The sequence below is a fragment of the Populus alba genome, chromosome 2 (genome assembly GCF_005239225.2).
Source record: "Populus alba chromosome 2, ASM523922v2, whole genome shotgun sequence".
Taxonomy (NCBI): Eukaryota; Viridiplantae; Streptophyta; class Magnoliopsida; order Malpighiales; family Salicaceae; genus Populus; species Populus alba.
Window position 1 is genome coordinate 9,247,661 of NC_133285.1, and position 20,758 is coordinate 9,268,418.

Here is a 20,758-nt window from a genome sequence, read left to right on the forward strand (position 1 = left end):
TAGAGCCCTTCTAATAAGATTTTCGAAACTTCTGTATAATTTCACACTTTGACTTTTTTAAGTATGATGCCACTCTCACTCGTTAAAAAAAATAAAAATCATGAGCTAGCCTGTGCCAAGTCTGAGATCAACTAAACACACCCGAGGTCGACGAAAATCCAGGTGAATTCATCAGGCAGGCCTTACAACTCCAAAATTGAGACGTAATCTTTTTGGTTAAATGAAATATCGCTTGTCTTGTCAAAAAAAGATCTTGCCGGCAAGGGAAGTAGATATTAAAGTTGCAGAAACATCAATATAAAGGAAACGTACTTTTGTAAAATAAAAATGATCACTTGTTCGTCGCATATTAACCAGCAGGAGCAATTATACCACCTCTCACTCATCCAATGTACGCATTAGCATACTCAGTTAGGATGACACTCTCATGCTCTATATAGCATGATAGCGATTGCAAAAAGAAGAGAGGTTTAATTTAACGAATGAAGTTTTCCTACAGAGATATTTCCAGGCAAACGATCCTGATCTCATGCAAAATCATCCAGTTCACTAGTAGGGAGCTGATCTACTTCGAGCGCAAGCCAGGAATATTCCTGAGACCCATCTTGCCAAGGACGAGTTTGGGAATGGCAGGAGGAGTATCAAGTCCCATGCTTCGGCTAAACTCATTAGCAAGCTCCACAAGCCTGTGCTTGTCATTGCCAACTTTCTTTTGTGAATTGTAATAACCTAGCCAGGCCTGGTATGCTGATTCTTTGGAATTCATGTCCACCTGGGACAGTGCCCGTTCCATCTGTTCAGGAATGTTTACTTGTCAGTGTCACAGAAAAGGTTGGTTTAAGAAATTCTGAATCTGTGCTTTCTAATTGATGATGGAATTGTTCTTCAGAATAACAATAGAAAGAACAAAGTAGACTAGATGGAATTGTTCTTCAGAATAACATTAGAAAGAACAAAGTAGACTACCTTTTTCTTTGTGTCTGGGTCTATTGAAGGCACTGGAGCTTTTGTTATTGGCAGATCCTTGACAGAAGATAAAAAGAATTCCTCCCAAGGTGCCAGTAATAAAACACCTTCTCCTTCTTTACCTTTACGCCCAGTTCTACCAAGTCGATGTATATACTGTTCTCTACTAGCCGGTAACCCAACCTACATTTGCAATAAATGTAATTATTATCCATGGGAGCACAAAAAGTTTGCAAACACGAAGGGGAAGATTGAATATGGAAGATCTAGAAGAAGCTTAAAACTTCATGAGTGTAAAAATGGGAGAGGGACACCATTTCTCTGCAAAAATTGGGGTAGTAGTTAGAAAAGCTTAAATGACCGGTATGCAAGGGTCAAATTGCTCAAACTCTTAATGTTATGCCATGGGCATAAAAATTCCTTTAGTTTGCATGAGGTTAAGTTGGTATTAATAGTATAAAACACTATTGGAATGAAAGCGTGAAAGGCCAACACTTTTTTTCCCTTTGGTTCTTGAACAAATACTGATGTCCAATCACTCACCTCGGTGAAAGTAGAAACATAACATAGATATATACCTGTATGACAAGGGTAACATCTGGATAATCAACTCCACGTGCAGATACATCAGAAGTCACAAGTATGAGGCCCTTTGACTTGCGGAACTCATCAGAAACCCTGGTCCTATAAGTCTGAGCCTTTCTAGAATGGATCTCTCTGATATTCAACTTCAGTTCACCAAGAAGTCTGGCAACCAGTCCAGTCACTCTAGCAGTAGTACAAAAAACAATAACCTGCACAAACCATGGGCGATTACATATACTGCATGCAGTGGTATATCAAGTAAATCTCAGTAAGAAAACAGGCTCTAAAAAAAGTAAACAAAGAAACAGGCTTGACTGTGATGTGTACCTTATAATCGGGGTCATCTGCCATATGATCTTTCAAAATAGCATACAAAAAAGGAAATTGTTTGTCTAATGGAGCAACCAAATGCATCTGTCTGACCTGAAATTATCCAGCAATTTAAGAAAATGCTCATATATATTATCAGTATTGGATGGCAAATGCCATGAAGAAGCCAACCTTGGAATGTGTGTCCTCAGCTCCCTCTTGAACTGTATTGATGAACTCATGGTCTCTTTTCAAAGCAGAGTTACAGATTTGGCGAACCTTCATACAGAGCAACAACTTCAGAATATTCAATAAAATGACAAGACAAGTTAACACATGACAAAGATAAAAAGAAAACCTCTTCAGGAACCGTGGCAGAAAACAAGAGTGTTTGTCTTTGTTTTGGAATAGCTGCAATTATTTTCTCAATATCTTTCCGAAATCCCATATCTAGCAAACGATCAGCTTCATCAAGTACAAGGACTTTCACGCCCATCAGCCTCGTTGCAAATCCTGCAGTATTCTCAATATGATCTTTGAGCCTTCCAGGTGTAGCAACAAGGATCTGAGAATTTTAAATGTGTGAATAGTATAACGATATGCAACCATGGTTAGATGGAATTCATTTTCTTGAGAAATTGTGCTGGAATTTAAAAATTTATTCAGTACACATCCAGGATGATGACTCGGTATCTAACTGGTCAGTTGGGTATTCCAAGTGATATTAAGAGATTAACCAGATGAATTTAGATTCAAATCACTGTGAAACCAGCCCTTCACAGCATATCAAACAGTGAGGAAAATTAGAATATTTCCATGTTTGGCCGAGATAAATGCACGGGGAGGGCTGTAACATAACAAGGCAGTAAGTTAAATGAATGATACTACCCTTTAGACAATGATAAACTCACCTGGCAAAGGTTTGCTTGCATACTTTTCTGCTCTAAAGCAATTCTCACCCCTCCTATCACAACTTGAACACCAATAGCAGGGTGATACTTCAACAGGGCCTTCGCTTCTGTGGCGGCCTGAGTTGCAAGCTCCCTCGTCGGGCATACGACAAGTACAAGAATTGGGGGACGTTTTTGATCACGATCATGAGGAGGAGATTTTACAACAACTTCAATCGAAGGAAGCTGGTAAAAAGAATTCAAAAAAGTTTCAGTAACTAAGAGGTTTTCATGATCCCAATCTCATAAGATAACCAAAATGCTTATATCCACTATTGTATAAAACAAAATATCTCTACAGCAAAACATAGATATAAACCCTGAAAAATAGGCTATACAAAAAGTTTATCCCCACTCGTACACTTACCAATGCATGTGGAGTTGTTAAAAAAAATGAAGGAACAAGAAGTCCTCAAGTTAAAAATGGGTGTGGACAGTCCTCATTTGGTTAACATGCTGATGCTTATTCAAATAAAGTACCTTACCAAAAAAGCTACAGTTTTTCCCGTGCCCGTCTTAGCCTTGGCCAGAACATCCTTACCTGGAAACAAGATAAGCAAGAGTTATCATCTTATGGAAAAGGGTGTTGACATTAAAGCAGGTCAGCTGCAGTGCAGCACCACAAATGAGGACACATACGAAAATGAAAATTAGTCACAATGGTGGCAAATTCAGGATTGACAATGTTAGGGCATTTAACTCTTTGCCAGCACTTCTTCAAACAAATGGATGCACAATGAAACTAGTGAATGGAGAATATGAAGCTTGTATGAAACAGAAAAGAGTCCTCACAGTTTGAGGACATTCCTCGTAATCCAAACTAACAGCGAGGAAAGAATTATTTTGAAATTAAACTATAACTACAATCTCCTGATGGTATCGCAGTAACCACAAGGACAAAACTTAGCATTTCAACATCCAAAACTGTGACATCTGTTTCTCAAAAAAGCAATTAGCATGAGCCATGAGCAAACAACACTAGACCATTTTTTAAAAATAAATAGATAAACCTTTGAGTATAATAGGAAGTGTTGCCGCCTGGACCACTGTCATTTTCTCATATCCAGCATGGTTGATTCCTTTTAATGACAATGGAGAAATTGAACATTGATCAAATCTGCAACCATTTTACATATGTTAGATTTTACTAGAGATCTACAAAATCCTATAAACATTGAAAAAAGAAAAGGGAAAACAAAAACTCCAACAGAGCAGATATGATAAATTCAACACTTGTTTCTTTGCCACATCAAATTTATGACTATACAAATCAATTTATCATACCTAGTCTCACTCATAAAAGAATCAGAATTCGCAGACAAACTTGGCCTATCTTTCACCTCAAAATCATTCTCCAAACCAATAGAGGACAGTGCCTTTTTCTCAAAAAACCCATTATCGTTACCTCCATCATCATCGCCATCGCTTTCTTCCTCGGTAATTAAACCCCCAAGATTCTGCATTAACCCCTTTCTCTCATCCTCGCCACTATCCACCGCATCATCATCAATAAAACCCCTTTTGCCTCTTAATCCCTTACCATCTCTCTTAACACCCAAATCCCTCTCTCTCCGTCCTCTTCTCTCTTTTGGTAAACCCACAGTTCCTCGATTCATTGTCGGCGAACCAAACCTGGACTCAGTTCTCCTTCGAGTTGGCTCACTAAACTCATTCGAGTTACTCTCCCTTCTCCTCTTCATCGAAAAACCCCCTGCACCACCACCTTTATTGCCACCGCTATCTGTCTCTCTAGCGCGACCACTCTTACTTCTGGAACGACGACCCATATCAGAATCTGGCTCGTCTTCGCTAGTGACTTGGCCACGAATCGAGTTAGTCCGCAAGTCACTAACCCAGTCACTGAGTTCGGCCTCGTCTTCAATTAAACTCTTAGAAGGCCTAGACTCTCCTCTCTCCACTCCACCACCAGTAAGGCGGCTGAAATCGGGTCTTGACCGGTTTGGTCCAGGTCGAAATGAACGGGTGGAGGATTGAGAAGCAAACCCTAGGTACTTGAGTTTAAAAGGGAAGACCCGAGAGAAAATGGGGATGGGCCGAGGGGTATTTAGGGAGAGTCCGACATTCAGGAGAGGGAAACGGGTTACGGGAAGAGACGGGTTAAGGAAACGGAGAGGTGGAAGGAATTTAATGGGCATTAGGAGTACCTGGGTTTGCCAGTTTCCAGTTTTGGGTGCCGGATAAATAGAGTATGGTTTTTTTTTTTGTGAGTGGACTAGGGTTTAAGGTTTTTATGGTTTTCAAAGAGAGGCGCCGTTGTGGAGTTAGGGTTTTAGGTTAAGTGGAAGGAAAGTACCAAACGCACCGTTTTCGTTTTTGTTTTTGTTTTTGTTTTTGTTTTTGTTTTGTTTTTTTTGGAAAGATCAGTCCGTGGGATATTTTATCGTGTTAATTTAACTTAGTTACTGTTGTTTATTAAAATAATTAATGAGTCGATGCGGTGTTCTAAATAACTTAGGCAGAGTTTAGAATTGAGGTAAAATTTATTTTTTAAAATATTTTTTTTTGGTAAAATATGAAAATAATATTTTTTAAATCTTTTAAATTTAAATTTTATTTAAAAAAAAAAAAAGCGTGATCATAATAACAAACAAGCTCTTAAATGAGGTAACTTTTGTTTTTTAATGCTTTTTAAAAGTGTATTTGTCTTAAAAAAACATTAAATTAATTTTTTAAAAATATATTTCGATGATTTTCATGTGTTGATATAAAAAATAAAAAAATAATATTTTAATATATTTTTAAGCAAAAAATACTTATAAAAAGCAAAAAGTACCACAATATCAAACAGGCATTAAAAGTGTGTTTTGTAATACAGTTTAACCTACTTTTCAAATTATTTTTTGCTTGAAAAATATATCAAATCTTATATGTTTTTTAATGGTTCAAATGTGTCAATATCAAAAATTAAAAAATATCAATTTGAAATATTTTCAATTAAAAAGCATTTTTGTATCACACACTAAATAATGTTTGTTTGATATTGTGGTAGCTTTTATGATTATAATTTAAAAAAATAGATTTATGAAAATCACTTTTAGTTGCTGCTAGTTAGATTAAAATATGTATTTAGTTAAAAATATTATTGAAATTGAGTTTAAATAAAAAAAACAGTTAAAAAGATGTTTGATTAAAATTTATATTGAAAATATAGTTGATGATAAAATGACTAAAAATGGTACATGTTAATTTCATAACTTCATAAATATATGATTATTAATACATAATAAATATAGCAAAACAACATTAAGATCCTATTTGACAAAAAAATACAATAATAAATGTAACAGTTGTAAAGTTGTTTCAAGTAAAAAATGTATTCCTTATTATTATTATTATTTATACATGTCTTGAAATATAAATTACTTTTATTATTTTATTAAATTAGTTGCAATTCTATCACTGAGATTGTCAATTCAAGATAATTTATTAATTACATGACTTTATGAACATGGCACAACATTGATTAAAATATTATCATAAATAAAATTTTAATAGCAATCAAATTCTACAAGTACATGAGACCTAGTATAGTTATGTAGTGCTATTGATGCAATTACATTTTAACCTTGTGTTTTGTAAAATAAATAAACATGTTTTGTAAGAATTTCCATTTCCCCCCAATTCCAAAAATACATTCAATCACATTATATATTGATGAGCATGCATGATTCAAAAATCTAACAGATGATATTTTTCATTTTTACAATAACCTAAAAATAAATAGTTATTTGAATATCATGCATTTACTAAATGACAATTTTTCTACGATAATAAATAATAAATTTGCAAGTTATTACACAAAGAAAGGTTATCAGGAAAATAGTAAAAATAACCACTTCAATTTTCTCATTTAATTACATCAGTTTGTAAATGAATGAACAAAATTATCCCAATAATTTATATTCTGCATTAATAATGCAAAAGTATATTAGCGTTACCATATATCTTGGAAACATCTTAATTTTCAGTGTAGTGTTTCTAAACTTGGGGTCTTCGTCTCATGCTGTTTGAATTTTGAAAAGAAACAGGCATGGTCTTGCAGGAAGTGTGCAGTTTGGAAATGGAAACGAGAGGTCTTCAAAGAAAAGAAATAAATTCAATAAACAAATATTTTTTTGGCTCTACATAGCTTGGAGACAACATGGGCAATGAACTCTTATAAAGTTTGTGATCTAGCTCTTCACAAATTCACAGAACTTGCCAGGAGGTTCTTTGAGTTCTTCTCCAAAATCTGACACCATTAATTCCTCTGAAGCAGTCACCTTACAGATAAAAATTGACCTTGAAGATAACAATATTAGAAAATAATATGAATTATTTATTGGGACTTTATTTAACAACTTAAATTTTTAGGTTAAAATGGTTATTTGACATGATATTGGAGTTTTGATGACCAAGCAGTTACGAATTCGAATCTCATCATCTCTATTTGATAAAAATTAAGCACAAAGTAATATAGGTTTAGACATATTTTAAACCCAAATGATTTTTATTTAAGAGGATATATTAAAAAATAATATAAATCATTTATTAAAACCTTACCAAACAACTTAAATTTTAAAATTGAAATTATTCTTTGACAGGCAGAGAGATCAGCATTTTGAACAATCCAGAGATGCTCAAGTAGCTTATAAAACGGCAGTCTCTCTACAAAATTCTTATGGTGTTATTATACTATAATAACCTCAGAATCCAGGTGATTAAGCTTCACCTGAAATAAAGAGAAGGGCAATTGCTGAACTTTTGCAAAGTGAACAATTACCTCTACCTGGAAAATCTACGTTTGATTGGTTTTGTAGGGCAGTACAATAAGCTAGAACATGAAATTAAAACCTTCATGAAGTTTAGAATCCTTCAAAACCCATTTGAAAAGAAAAACAAAGAAAATACACGAGTTTTAGATGACATAGCAGATATGATATATGTGGAAGATGTGTATCTTTGATACGATCATTTATCTGGATTTGGAATTTTTTTAGTGATATGGATGAAAAGATGGAGAAATTCTTGTATTTTATTAAGTTTTATTTGGGATTGTGGTTATGATTTTTTTTAAAAGTGTTTTTCATGTCAAAATATATTAAAATGATGTTTTTTTATTTTTAAAAAATTATTTTTGAAATCAGCGCATCAAAACAATAAAAAATATATAAAAAAAATTAATTTTTTTTTAAAAATATAAATTATCCCGTGTTTCCAAATACTTTATTAGGAAAAATAAGGAAGGGAAGTCTAGTAAATGTATGCATTAATAAAAGAAATTAAGGGTTTCAATTAATAGGGTATCTTTTTTATCTTTATTTTAAATTATTAAAAAATCTTCAATATCTATTTTAATTGCTTTCAATTTTATGGAATAAACAACACAGACAAAAATATATATATTAATAAAAAAAGGAGAATATATACTCAAAAAATTATTTTTTCTAAGAACTTAAATTATTGCTTTTCTTAAAAAAAAATTCTTTTTATTGCCATATATTAAATAAGATAGTTTAAAGAGTGTTTATTTTTAACTTTTTATTTTAGTTTTTAACTAGTGTTAATAATTTTTTTACAACTTATATAATTTTTATCTTCTATCGTTGAGACTATTAGCGATTGAAAAGAAAGGAAAAAAAACCTCTCATTTTTATGTATGAAATCTGAAGGGTTAAGTTTCTCCTACCATCCAATACTCTTTAAATTTAACTAGGCACGGCCCTTTGCTCAATTCATTAACTGAAATGTTTAGAAATGCAGTAGTAGTTATTTTTAAAGTATTTTTTATTTGAAAATATATTAAAAAAATATTTTTTTAAAAAAATTATATTGTTCATATTAATATATTAAAATAATTTAAAAATATATATAAAAAAATTATAAAAATTATATGGTTTAGAACACAATTTTAAATAGCGCGTGGACTTAGCAGGGTATTTCACTCCGGTCGGGCTTAAAGTTTAAAGTTGGGATCCAGAACATCTTCTTCTTTGGGCGGATATGGCCTCTTGTGGTCCAGGTGCATGAGCTCATGAGGTCCAGGGAGACGTAGGCTGGACCAAGCCGCATCACATATAAAAAAGGTCCAGTCATTGGAAATCATATGGCCGGACCTCGTTAGTGACCTAACTGAACTGGCTCGTTTACGTGAGGTTGAGATTATTTACTCGAGGGCCAGATGGTCCATCTTAAGGACATAACTGATTCGAGTTGAGATTATAATAGTAGGAATGATTTAAAATATTTTGTATTTAAAAATATATTAAAATTAAATTTTTTTAGAACACCACGTTTCCAAACCCTCTCCGCTGAGTCTACTGGTTGCTCGAATATTTGACCATTTGATATACTTTAACTTCACCTTTTCACATATGTTCAAGTCACGTCGACCCAGATGATTGAAACAGCAAGTAGCGAGGATAACTTCAAATGCTGTCCCTTGTTGGACACAAGTGCCTGGTGGCTCTCGAGCAACCATCCCTGTAAATGCAGACAAGTTTTTTACAGGAGAGAGTCGAGGGATGAAGGTGATATGAAGTGGTCCTCTCAATAATTCTCCGAACAAGTTTAATCAAGCACTGGCCCCTGTATCTTGGGCCATTGCAGAGATGGGTTCGACAGGATAAGGTCTTCAAGATGTTGCCTACTAAGGAGTAAGCCATGGACACACATGATTAGAGATGCAGTCTTGCCTCGGACAAGAGACGTGTCTGGATGCCTTGACTGCTAAGGACATGCTCTCGTGAAATAGCCAGAATTCGTTGCGGGCGTGGGGCCTGACAGTGCTGATATTTGTTCCTCCTGGGTTGTTTTTATTTTCATGGCCTGTTGTTCTCGTTAGGCCTTTTCAAAGCAACAAATGGTTCCCGTAAAGAGCTTAGCAAGGGCGCGTGACACGCACACGACCTGAAAATTGACGGTTCGTCACTAGCTTGTGGTGTCCGCGGCGCACGGTTCTTGGCCTTTGCTTACACTTGGTGGAACTTTTGGTATAAATATTATCGATTATTTTCTAGTTAATAGAAGAAAGATATGAAGAATTAAGGAATTGAACAACTTTAAGTAATTAAAAATATTATTTTAATCTTCTGATTAAAGTAGATGACCAAATATATTTTTTATAATTTTTTTATTCTATTTTTTTTTCTTGTTATATTGGTATATAAACTATACATGAGTTCAACGTAATAAATATATCAAATTATCGTATAATAACATTATTTTCTATAATAAATATTTTTTGGTATCAAAGCAAATCAATCATGTATTACTTTAAATAATAGCTTCTGCTTTTTTAATTGGTAATTTTATGTTATACCTCCTATCACTTTAAAATATTTTGTTTTCAATCCTTTTTATTATTGAGTATCAAATATTTTATTTACTATACTTTTTTAATATCAAATCAACTCTTGAAAAGAAGAAATCTCAATATTATGTGGATGACCAAATAACATCCCGGGAATAAAAAAAAAACAAAGTTACAAGATAACAAAACTCAATAAGAGATTTGAGATTCCGCATTAAGAGAAAAATATACAAACAGAACAAGAGAGACTTTGTGCAAACTGATAAGTTCTTATCCAAGAAATAAGATGGTATAAAAGAGATTGTCAAAAATAAAGGAAGAGAGGGATTTTTCTAAAAGATATGAAAAATGACCAATAAGTCATAAAAAGAAAACATCAGCCTAATGAAAAGTAAGTCAAGATAGAAAATAGCATATTGAAAAGCCAAATCTTGAAAATAAACATTTTATGAAATACAAGTGTTAAAGATAAGGGGGTATGGTTGGAATGATAATAAAAATGTTGTATGTCAAACTCACGAAAAAAAATTATAACAAGTTTAAAGAAGCATATTAAAATAATAATAAAAATAAATATTATTGATTATTTTCTGATTAATATAATAAAAAGATTAAGGAATTTAACAACTCTAAGATTATTTCATTCGTTTAATAAGATGAGATGATTAAGTATATTTTCTATAATTTATTTTATTTTATTTTTTTTATGTGTCTTGTTATATAACTATGTAAATTATACATGATTTGAATATAATATTTTTTTTATGTTCAACAATTAAAATTACCGAGGTATTGTCCCAAGTTTTCTACGGGTCATGAAAAGGACCGGTGTTTGTGTGATGCTTTATTTTTTATTTATTTTACAGAAACTGAGTGTAAATACATAAACAGTATTCAATATTAAAAAAACGTTATAATTCTATATCTAATCCCTTTGCATTAAAACAAAAGGAGAGCACAACCTTATACCCATAGAGAGGATACAACTATGACAAAATCCTGAAAACATTGGAGACACATTTCAATTTGTGTTCCAATTTAAAAGAGAGTTTTATACAGATATATATAGGATATCCCGGGTAAATTTACACACACCGAACTAAATTTTTATACCCTGAATTAGTTTTACGAAACATAACTTCCATATTGTGATCCATAACTATTAATATTAATGAGCAAAAAAGTTGGACTAAAAACCACACGTAAAGCATTACTCTTGAACGTTCCACTGAAAAAAAAAGAAATCCAGTCTAAAAATTACATAATAAAATACATATACGAAGAAATTTCATTGCATTTATGTAGTAGGTAGTGCTAAGATAGTGTTTAGCACCGCGGTTAAAAAATGCTTTTGAAATTTTTTTTTATTATTTTTATTTTAAATTAATATATTTTCGTATCATTTTAATGTGTTAATATCAAAAATAATTTAAAAATATATTATTTGAATGTATTTTAAAATAAAAAATACTTTAAAAAATAATTGTTACCACACTTTCAAACACTTTTTTAAGATTCTCAATGAAGATTTTGTCAACCATGGATAAAGAACATCACGAAATTAGCAATGAATCTTCTCATTAGCATTTGAACAAACCCTCGCGAATTTATTTTGTATATGTGATGTTTTTCGGAGATGATGACTTGAATTAACATGTCAGTTGGAGTCAATTTTGAGATTGTTGATGACTTGATGGTTTTCTATATCTAATCACGCTAGCTATTTTATATATTTCTAATGAAAATCGCCTAATTGCGTCGCCGGTACGGAATATCTTATTCATGCAACTACCGTGCGAAATCAAAGACGAAGAAAACCTTGGGCGACTGATGAACTGGCTGCGGGATTTGTGTGGCGGAGAGCTGGTAGGTATCGGGGGACTAATTAGGTGGTAGGCATAAACAGTGAAGGGTGATGGGATTGTTGGCCCTTGCTAGCTAAGATTTCTTTCATCGTTATATTCACCGTCGTTGTCTTGGTATCGTTGCTATCCTCGTCGTGTCGACGTCATTGCTTTCAGCACGAAAATGATGTTGTTGGATTGTGCTTTCTGGTGCTCCGGGAGTCTTTTAAAGTGTTTATTATAATATTCTTTTTTATTTTTTAAAAAATCATTTTGATACCAGTGTATTCTGTAATACATTAAAACAATATAAACAAATTTAATTTTTTAAAAAAAAAACGACTCCGATCTCGTGAAGAAGGTAGGGTTTCACAAAAGAGTAATGCTGCTACTCCGATCTCGTGACTCGTGAAGAAGGTGATGTTTCACAGCAAAATAGAATTGCAGAGGCTAAGGCCTTCCTTGTTCTCCTCTCCTTGATCTTTGTCTTCTCCAATTCGAAAACAGGTGAAGTGGGCTGACGACATATCCTCGGCAACGTGGATGGGTGGCGGAGGCCACCACATCTTAACCCGTCTCTGTTTCTTTTAGATGAAATTTTGTTCCAAAAGTAGTTATTCTAGGATAGCCGGAGAATTCAAGAACGAGATCTTACTCATCCTTTTTTCCTTTTTTTTTTTTTTTTTTTTTTTTAATGTGGGTGTCCGGACCAGCTTGCGCACACCTCGACTAATCCCACTGGTCCTGAAGTTAACGACTATGTAAGCTTCCAGTGGCCATCATATAAGCAATCTAGGGTTTAAACCTGAGACCACAGAAAAAACAAACCTCTTAATCCCAAATTTTTATCACTGAACTACCTAGATGGTTGATCTTACTTGTCTTTTAATATCCCTCTCCTCGGTGGTGGTGGCTCATTGGTGGCTCATCTTTGAATTTATTTTCACTCATTTTCCCCTCATGCACATCCTTTTTCTTGGTTATATCTACCATTAAATTAATTAAATAAAAACAAATTTTTCTCAAGACGATGTTGCACACTAAAACTCGTAACATTAATCATTGTGATGATGATAAAATTACCTTTCTGAATCATTGAATCTTTGAGTTAGGTAAGGTAGACAAAATAGTTTTTTCATAATCACGTGGTTATCTTCCATAAATTATACGGGTTATATCAATTATTTCATTTTTTATTATAAAATAAAATTATTAATTTAACTCTTGAATAAAAAAAATATAATATTAGGCTTTTTATCTTTTTTATTTTTTTCAAATAGTTAAATTATTTTTATATATATTCTTATAGACAAAATAAATATATCTCTCACAAAGATTTTTTTTTATCATTTTACATTGATTTTATTATTAATTTAAAATTTATTCAGGAGTATTATTGTAATGATCATATATTAAATATCATTAAAAAATAATGGCGATTGTGTGACACGCGTCAACAAGTTAACAGCTCTCACATCCTTCGAGTGATAAATGCAAGTTTCTTCAGCCATCAAACACCGCCTTCTTCAGATGATATTCTCTCTTTTATTTACTTTTTTTTTTTAGAGTTTTGATTTGTTATTATTTACAATTTGCCTTCTATGATTTAGTCTCATGTTTAAGATCAAGATCACTTATTTCAAAAATTAACGCAGATTGACTTTTTTTTGGATCATTTTTTAAGATTGATTTGCTTAAATTCATCTCTCAATTTTTTTCCTGTATTTTTATATAAAAATTATTTGAATGTTATATCCATAGTTGTGAAGTTTGCATGTTCACCTAATTTAACGAAGTTTTTTTATGTTGTTGTTTTAAAGTTGTTTGTTTTTTTTTAATAGTTTCACCCTTTAATATTAAGTTGTTTGATAACTCATATTGATATAAGTCTGTTTTTTTTTTTTTTTTTTTTATCTTTTCATTATTATTTTTTTTATCAATTTTATTATTATTATTATATTTTTTCCCCCATAATTTTAAGGCTAAAGACCTTGGCTTACGTGGCAACCTCTACCTCTCAACCATCTATAATGGACCGTGTCGTCCACGAATTTCAACTGGATTGAATTCAAAACAAAACATATGGCTTATACAGCAATGTAAAGTGCAACTATTGATATCGGTTTGCAAAGATTCACCATCAACATAAATTCTTAAAGGAATATATTAACGCTTTTTTTTCTTCTTTTTGAACCTCTTTAATTGAGCGTATTGATTACTGAACTTCGACATGTCATGCTTCGAATCTTGCTTCGAATGTCAATCCGAAGATTCTTAGTATAAACTAGTTACGTGGCTCTTGTTTATTAAATAATTAAAAGATTTTAAAAGATACTTTTAAACAAAATAAAAAAAATAAGATATTTTAAAAAAACCCTATTGGGTCTTGCTTAAAATAATTTTAAATTTTCTGGTTCTCGCTTCGTAGCTAGACACAGTTTCAATATGGTTTTTTTATAAAAAAAAAAGAATATTAAAAACTAATACAAAAGCTTTAGAAGTAAAGAAAAAAATTTAAAATTTTCAAATTTTCTAGGTCTCGTTTTGTAACCAAACACAATTTCAATGTATTTTTTTTAAAATGATAATAGGCTCTAACATTAGCGTGTCTTTGTCGAAGGCAAGGCTCAACGTGGTTGGGTCCTTGTTGAGTCAGACTCTTGATAGGAGGCAGAACCCAGGACCCCTTAAAAGTAGTTCCTGAAGCGTAACCTAACCCATTTGCGTTGGGTCCTTGAGAAAACAAACCTAATCGCCTTGGATTTGGCTACGCAACTAGATCCAATTTCAATATAATATTTTTTGAAAATAACATTTAAAAAAACTAATACAAAAATATATTAATTTGTAATAAAGGAAAAAAATTAAATTTTTTTAAATTTCTTGGGTTTCACTTCACAACCAAACATAATCTCAAAACATTTTTTTTTTTAAATATATTTTAAAACTAATACAAAAACAAAAAAAAATTAAGTAAAGGGAAAAATTAAAAAATTTCAAGACACAATCTCAATATATTAAAAAAATATTTTAAAAATAATACAAAAACATAAAAAAAAAATATTGATTTAAAATAAAGTAAAAAATAAATATTTTCAAACCGGGAAAATGGAGAAAAATATTTGAGGTTTTAATATTTTATACAAAAAAATTAAGCAATAATCAATATGGATATAGGCTATACATGTTGTATACAATTAATTTTAAATAACTATTGGAAAAGATTTTTATCCCACATTGAAAAGATATTATCTTATTTTTCTGAATTGAAGTATTTAAACCAAAAATAATTTTTATCCCACATGTTTTGAAAAAACATAGCATCGTTGTCCCAAACTAATATTATATTATAGTATTTATGAATTGTTTTTTAATGAATTTTATTGTTAAAAAATTCTCTTATAAAAAAAATATATAAAGTATATTATGTGAATATGAAAAACAATTAATATCATGAATGTTTTTATTTTGAAAAACAATTCAAGAGGACAAAAAAAACATGCTTTAATAAGAAAACTCAACTCAACCTCAAATGAAAAAAAAAAATCTCACCTATTCAATTCTTCTTTATCATATGGAAAACAAAAAAATAATAATTAAAGTCTTAGGTCTTAACTAAGGGTCGGACCCAATTCTAATGGGTTGAGCAAAACTCAACATGGTTGGGTTGTGCTGCAATGATCCAGGATTTTTGATTTACAAATAGAAAACATGGTCGCAACTCTTGACTAAAAACACAGGACATGAACGTTCTCATGGTGCTACAGTGCCATCCATAATGTAAATACTTTATAGCTATAGTGTCGCTCGCATTGCAATAAGTATGTGTCCACAGAGTTGGGTCTTACTTGGAGGCATGATCCACCGATATTGATACGTTTTAGAAGTGTTTTGGGTCTAGTTGAGAGTGTTAGGTCTTGCTTGGAGGCAGGGCCCAACGCTTTGGACACTTTTTGAAAGTGTTTTAGGTTAGTGTGGGGGCAATGTGTCTATGTCCATAATGGGGAAAAAAATATTTTTAAAAGCATTTTTGAAAGGTAAAAACAAACGTGCTTAAATAAAAAAATTCATCTGAACCTCAAATGGAAAAAATTCTCATCTATTTATTCCTATTTACTGTATGAAAAAGAAAAAAAGAAATTAAAGTCTTGGGTACCCAACGCTATTGAGTCCTAGTGGAAGCTGGATCCAAAGCTATTGAGTCATATTGCAGCGACCCAACAACCCGTTCTAATTTACAAATAGAAAAGACAACGCCATATATAGGCGCTATAGTGTCGTCCATAATGAGATAGGACCCAACACTATTAGTATTTTTTGAAAGTGTTTTGGGTCTGGCTTGTTAACTAAGTCCAATAATGTTGGGTTCACCTACTAAAGCCATACCAAGTGGCTTTTGGCAGGGAAGATCACGTCCCTAACTGTTATTTTTTACTAAAAACACATGAAAAGAATGCCTATCAGGATGCTATAGTATCATCCATAATTAATTGTATCTTGATTCACAGTATATATATAATAAAAAATCTTTATATGTTTTAATATATAGCAAAGTAACTGTATAAGGCCACAATTAATTATTTCTTAGTACACAATACATAAATGTGCAATAAAAATCCACATGTTTTAAAATTTTGTCAAGAGCCGAGGGCATATATGACTTCGAAGACAATCAAAGAGCTTAGAAGAGAGTGAGTTAGAAAGAGAGGAATTAGAGGATTCAAAATATGCTATTGTTCGGTGAATGCCACCATCAAATTCCCAAGTGGACCGAAAAACTTCTGATGGAGAGATCTCACGAGTCAAGATAGCGCCAAAGGTCAAAGATAGCAACCACTCGCGGCGATTTTCATACCCCCGATAGCTTTTCTCAATATTGCCCCCAAATCCCGTTGCCGTTACAGCCATGCGAAAGCCACGCTCTGTCACAAACTCTCTGACACGTGTAGTCTGACCGTGGAACGTGACAGGTCGATATTAATGTCAGGATTTATTTGGAAAACGTTTGGGAACGGAGTGGAAACCATGTTACCACTAAATTTAAAATTTTTTCTTTTACTAAAATTTAATGCGGTATACATTTTTTTAAATTATTTTGATGTATTAATATCAAAAATAATTTTAAAAAAATAAAAAAATATCATTAATATATATTTCATCACGAAAAATTATTTAAAAAACAACCGCTATTATAGTAGAAAACACGCTCTTGATTAGCTCGCTCTTCTCATTTGTTGGTGTCTGCAACCAAACAAAATGAATGCTTAAACAGTTTGTTTTTGTTTTTAAAAGTATTATTTTTTTTATTTTTTTATATTATTGTGATATATTGATATTAAAAATATATTTTAAAAATAAAAAATATTATTTTAATATATTTTAAAAAAATAAAAACTACGCTCACAAATTTTCGTATTACATCTACTCCGCGGTTTTATCTTAAAAAAACAACAATAACTGCACTCTCGCGTCCCCTCTAGATATAAATTAAGAAAATTTAGTTTAAAGCCTTAAATTTGATCACCTGCGGCTGCCAGTGCATGCTCGGCTCATGAGGGGTCACGAGCCAGTTTCGAAGGTCTCGTGAAATTCATCATTTATAAATAAAGGTAAGGCCCCCATGATGGTGCTAGTAATTTTCTATTTCTTGGGTTTTTTTATTCATTGAGATATTTAAAGGATATTTAAAAGTATAATAATAATTATTTTTTCAAATAATTTTAAAAAATATATATTTAAAAAATATTTTTATTTTTAAAAATATTTTTTAATATTAGTATATAAAATAATCTAAAAACACCAAAAATATTAATTTAAAATAAAAAAAATCAATTTTTTTCAAAATCTATATTTGCAAATAGTTAGATTAGATTAAAAAAATAAGGATATGTTGTTTTTAATTTTCTTCATCTTCGTTGTTACATTTACTTGATCGACATGGACCAAGCTAGATGATAGTTGGTAGTCAATCATGATGTCGGGATTCGTTGCTTCCGATCAATTAAGAATTTATTTGTTTTTGTATTTTAAAAGTGTTTTTTAAAAAATTTAAATTTTTTTTATTTTTTATTAACTTTAAATTAATATGTTTTTAGTGTTTTCGAATCATTTTGATGTGTTGATGTTAAAAATAATTTTTAAAAAATCAAAAAATATCATTGACATGTATTTTAACACAAAAAGCTATTTAAAAAACAATCATAACTACATTACCAAATAAACTCTAAGAGTTTGAATTTACTAAATAAATTCAGCAGGTGTAATAATTTATCCATTTCTTATTGATATACTATTCACTAACTATCACAAATAAATATGTTATCACTACACGCTTTTAGAAGTTTATGAGTTTGTTATTGTAATTATTTTTTTAAGTATTTTTTATTAAAAAAAAATTTATTCTCATTTTACATTATATATCTTAAGTGTCGTGTAAAAAAAAAACATTTTTGGGAACCTTTGCAAGATCCACGTACGGTGTTAATTAACCACCGTATATTTTCAGGTGGATCTTTGCTTCTTTTCTTTTTCAAAACCAACCAAGAACAGGAATCAATAGTTCTGAAAAAAGCTATTGCCGGATCCAATAATAATAAAAAAAAGAGTTGGCATCACCACAATTATGGGCAGTGGTGGTCCTCCTGGCCATTCAAAGAAGCATAATATCTAGTAGATCTCCATCAAAATCAAAACGATCGGCTCGGCAGGCAATAAGATTTCCAGAGTCGGACCACAGACCAGCAGTCTTGGACCCCACTACGTGAATTATGATAGTGATAATATATAGTTTTGCTGGCCACGGAGTAAAACAACAATCAACAACTTGGCTCTGCGTTACAGGCAACTTTCTTGTCATTTTCCGATGAACCCTAAGAAGTACAGACCGCAACCGGTGTTAGTGGACTTTTTGTCTGTAAGTTCTAATGGCAAATTATACTATGCTTTCCTCTGGAAGCAAAGGCCTTGCTAATCATTTAATGTTTTTTTTTTTTTTTAAAAGTTTAAACAGTGATGAAGAATGTGATATTAGTTATTTTTTAATTGAAAATATATTAAATTAATAATTTTTTTATTTAAAAAAATTATTTTTAATATTAGTACATCAAAATGATTTAAAAAACATTAAAAAAATATTAATTTAAAATAAAAAATAAAAAACTATTTATTTTAAAACACAAAAACAAATAAAAATATAGAAAAAAGACACGTTCAATTTCGAAATTCCGCCATGCAAAATAAGAGAAAGTGAAAACAAGCGAGACGTGTGGGATAATGGCTGTGAATATCATTTTGCTGCGTCCGGTTTACATGTAAGAGATATTCAGTAGCACTTGATGAAGTGAAATATACAAAGCGTTTCATTACGTGGAGTAGCTAGGAGATTTGAAGTTGAATTGAAACTTTTTTATTTATTTAATGAATGGAGATTATATCAAAATAGATATAGGGATTTTCAAAAGTAAGCATGCTATGATTAAAATTGTCAATTTAAATGTGCATTTGGTATGGAAATGATGCAAGATGTTTTTTAAAAGCATTTTTTATCTGAAAATATATTAAAATAATAATTTTTATTAAAATAATAAAAAAAAAGTTTTTACTCTAAAATTAAATTTGTAAAAGATTATGGAATCATAGTTTATAATTTAAAAAATAGATTGCAATACAAGAGTTAGGAAGGACTAGAAAAACACTATCCATGATATCTATAGTGAAACACTATTTTCTTTAGTATTTTATATAAAGGGTAAAATAAATTTTCAGTTTTTGTTTCATTTTGTTTTTTCTTTCCTGAATATTATAATTTTAAAAAATAAATTTTTATTTAATTACCTACGGTAGTATCAATGATACATTTTCTCTGTTGATTTCATAAAACCAGCAAAGGAATTCAAATAATCATACCATGTGCATGTATAATTAATCATAGTTATTTTGCTCATTTGGATCCGTGGAACTGAATTCTGAATTCAATTTAGAGAATTGAATGAATTTTATGTTTGAAACCCTTTCAAAAATATTGATTTGAGTTTTAAATATAATTCGACTAATAAAAAAAATGCAAAAGTAAATCACGAGGGAGATCAACTAATTTGTTACATTAATCTCTATTGAAATTAACATTAAAAACAATATTAAAAAAATACTCATGTGCTAACACAAACCTTATTTTCACTGTGTATCTTATATGCCTCTTTATTTCCTACAAAAAAATCCCCGACATCACAATATCCTTCTTTTCTCCTAGCATCGCATCAATCCTTATAAAGATATTTTTGTCCCTCATAAAATATGTTATTAGTCATTTCTTTCCTTTCTTTTCTGGTTTTTGCCCAAATCTTTCAATTTTTTTTAATTATATTTGCTTTTTAAAAATTTTTTCATGCTGAAATATATTAAAATAATATTTTTATTTTTAAAAAATTATTTTAAAATTAGCACATTAAAATAATTCAAAATATAAAAAAAATTAAACTTTTTTAAAAACACGGGTACGTGTTTCCAAATACTCATATGTATGGATTATTAGGGTGTTTTTTTTTTTTTTTTTTTTTTTTTTGTAATGAATGAATGATGGTTAATTGATGCCTGAATGAGTATAAATTAAAAAAAAAAAATAGAGATTAAAAAGTAATGTTTAAAATTATAGTTAGTATAATAGCTACTAGTTCATATTTTTTAGGTGGAGCAGCAATATGTAAAGTTTATCAGCCACCTAGAATCATATTTTGGATTGCTTACTAATCAAATATTCATGTAATTTCCATGAACTTATCTATGAAATTGTCAGA

The 20,758-nt window shown here is 30.8% G+C and overlaps 1 protein-coding gene across 1 annotated transcript; it reads right to left on the minus strand.

Moving 5' to 3' along the window:
• Nucleotides 1–298: 298 nt before the first annotated feature.
• LOC118057709 (DEAD-box ATP-dependent RNA helicase 31) lies at nucleotides 299–5,099 on the minus strand. The gene is made up of 10 exons (XM_035070370.2): nucleotides 4,095–5,099; nucleotides 3,821–3,927; nucleotides 3,296–3,351; nucleotides 2,772–2,996; nucleotides 2,219–2,425; nucleotides 2,053–2,139; nucleotides 1,879–1,974; nucleotides 1,545–1,760; nucleotides 967–1,149; nucleotides 299–793 (listed from the first exon to the last, which is right to left on the minus strand). The coding sequence occupies exons 1-10, from the start codon at nucleotides 4,964–4,966 to the stop codon at nucleotides 566–568; spliced, it is 2,277 nt and encodes a 758-aa protein (XP_034926261.1). The 5' UTR covers nucleotides 4,967–5,099; the 3' UTR covers nucleotides 299–565.
• Between the last annotated feature and the right edge of the window lie 15,659 nt (nucleotides 5,100–20,758).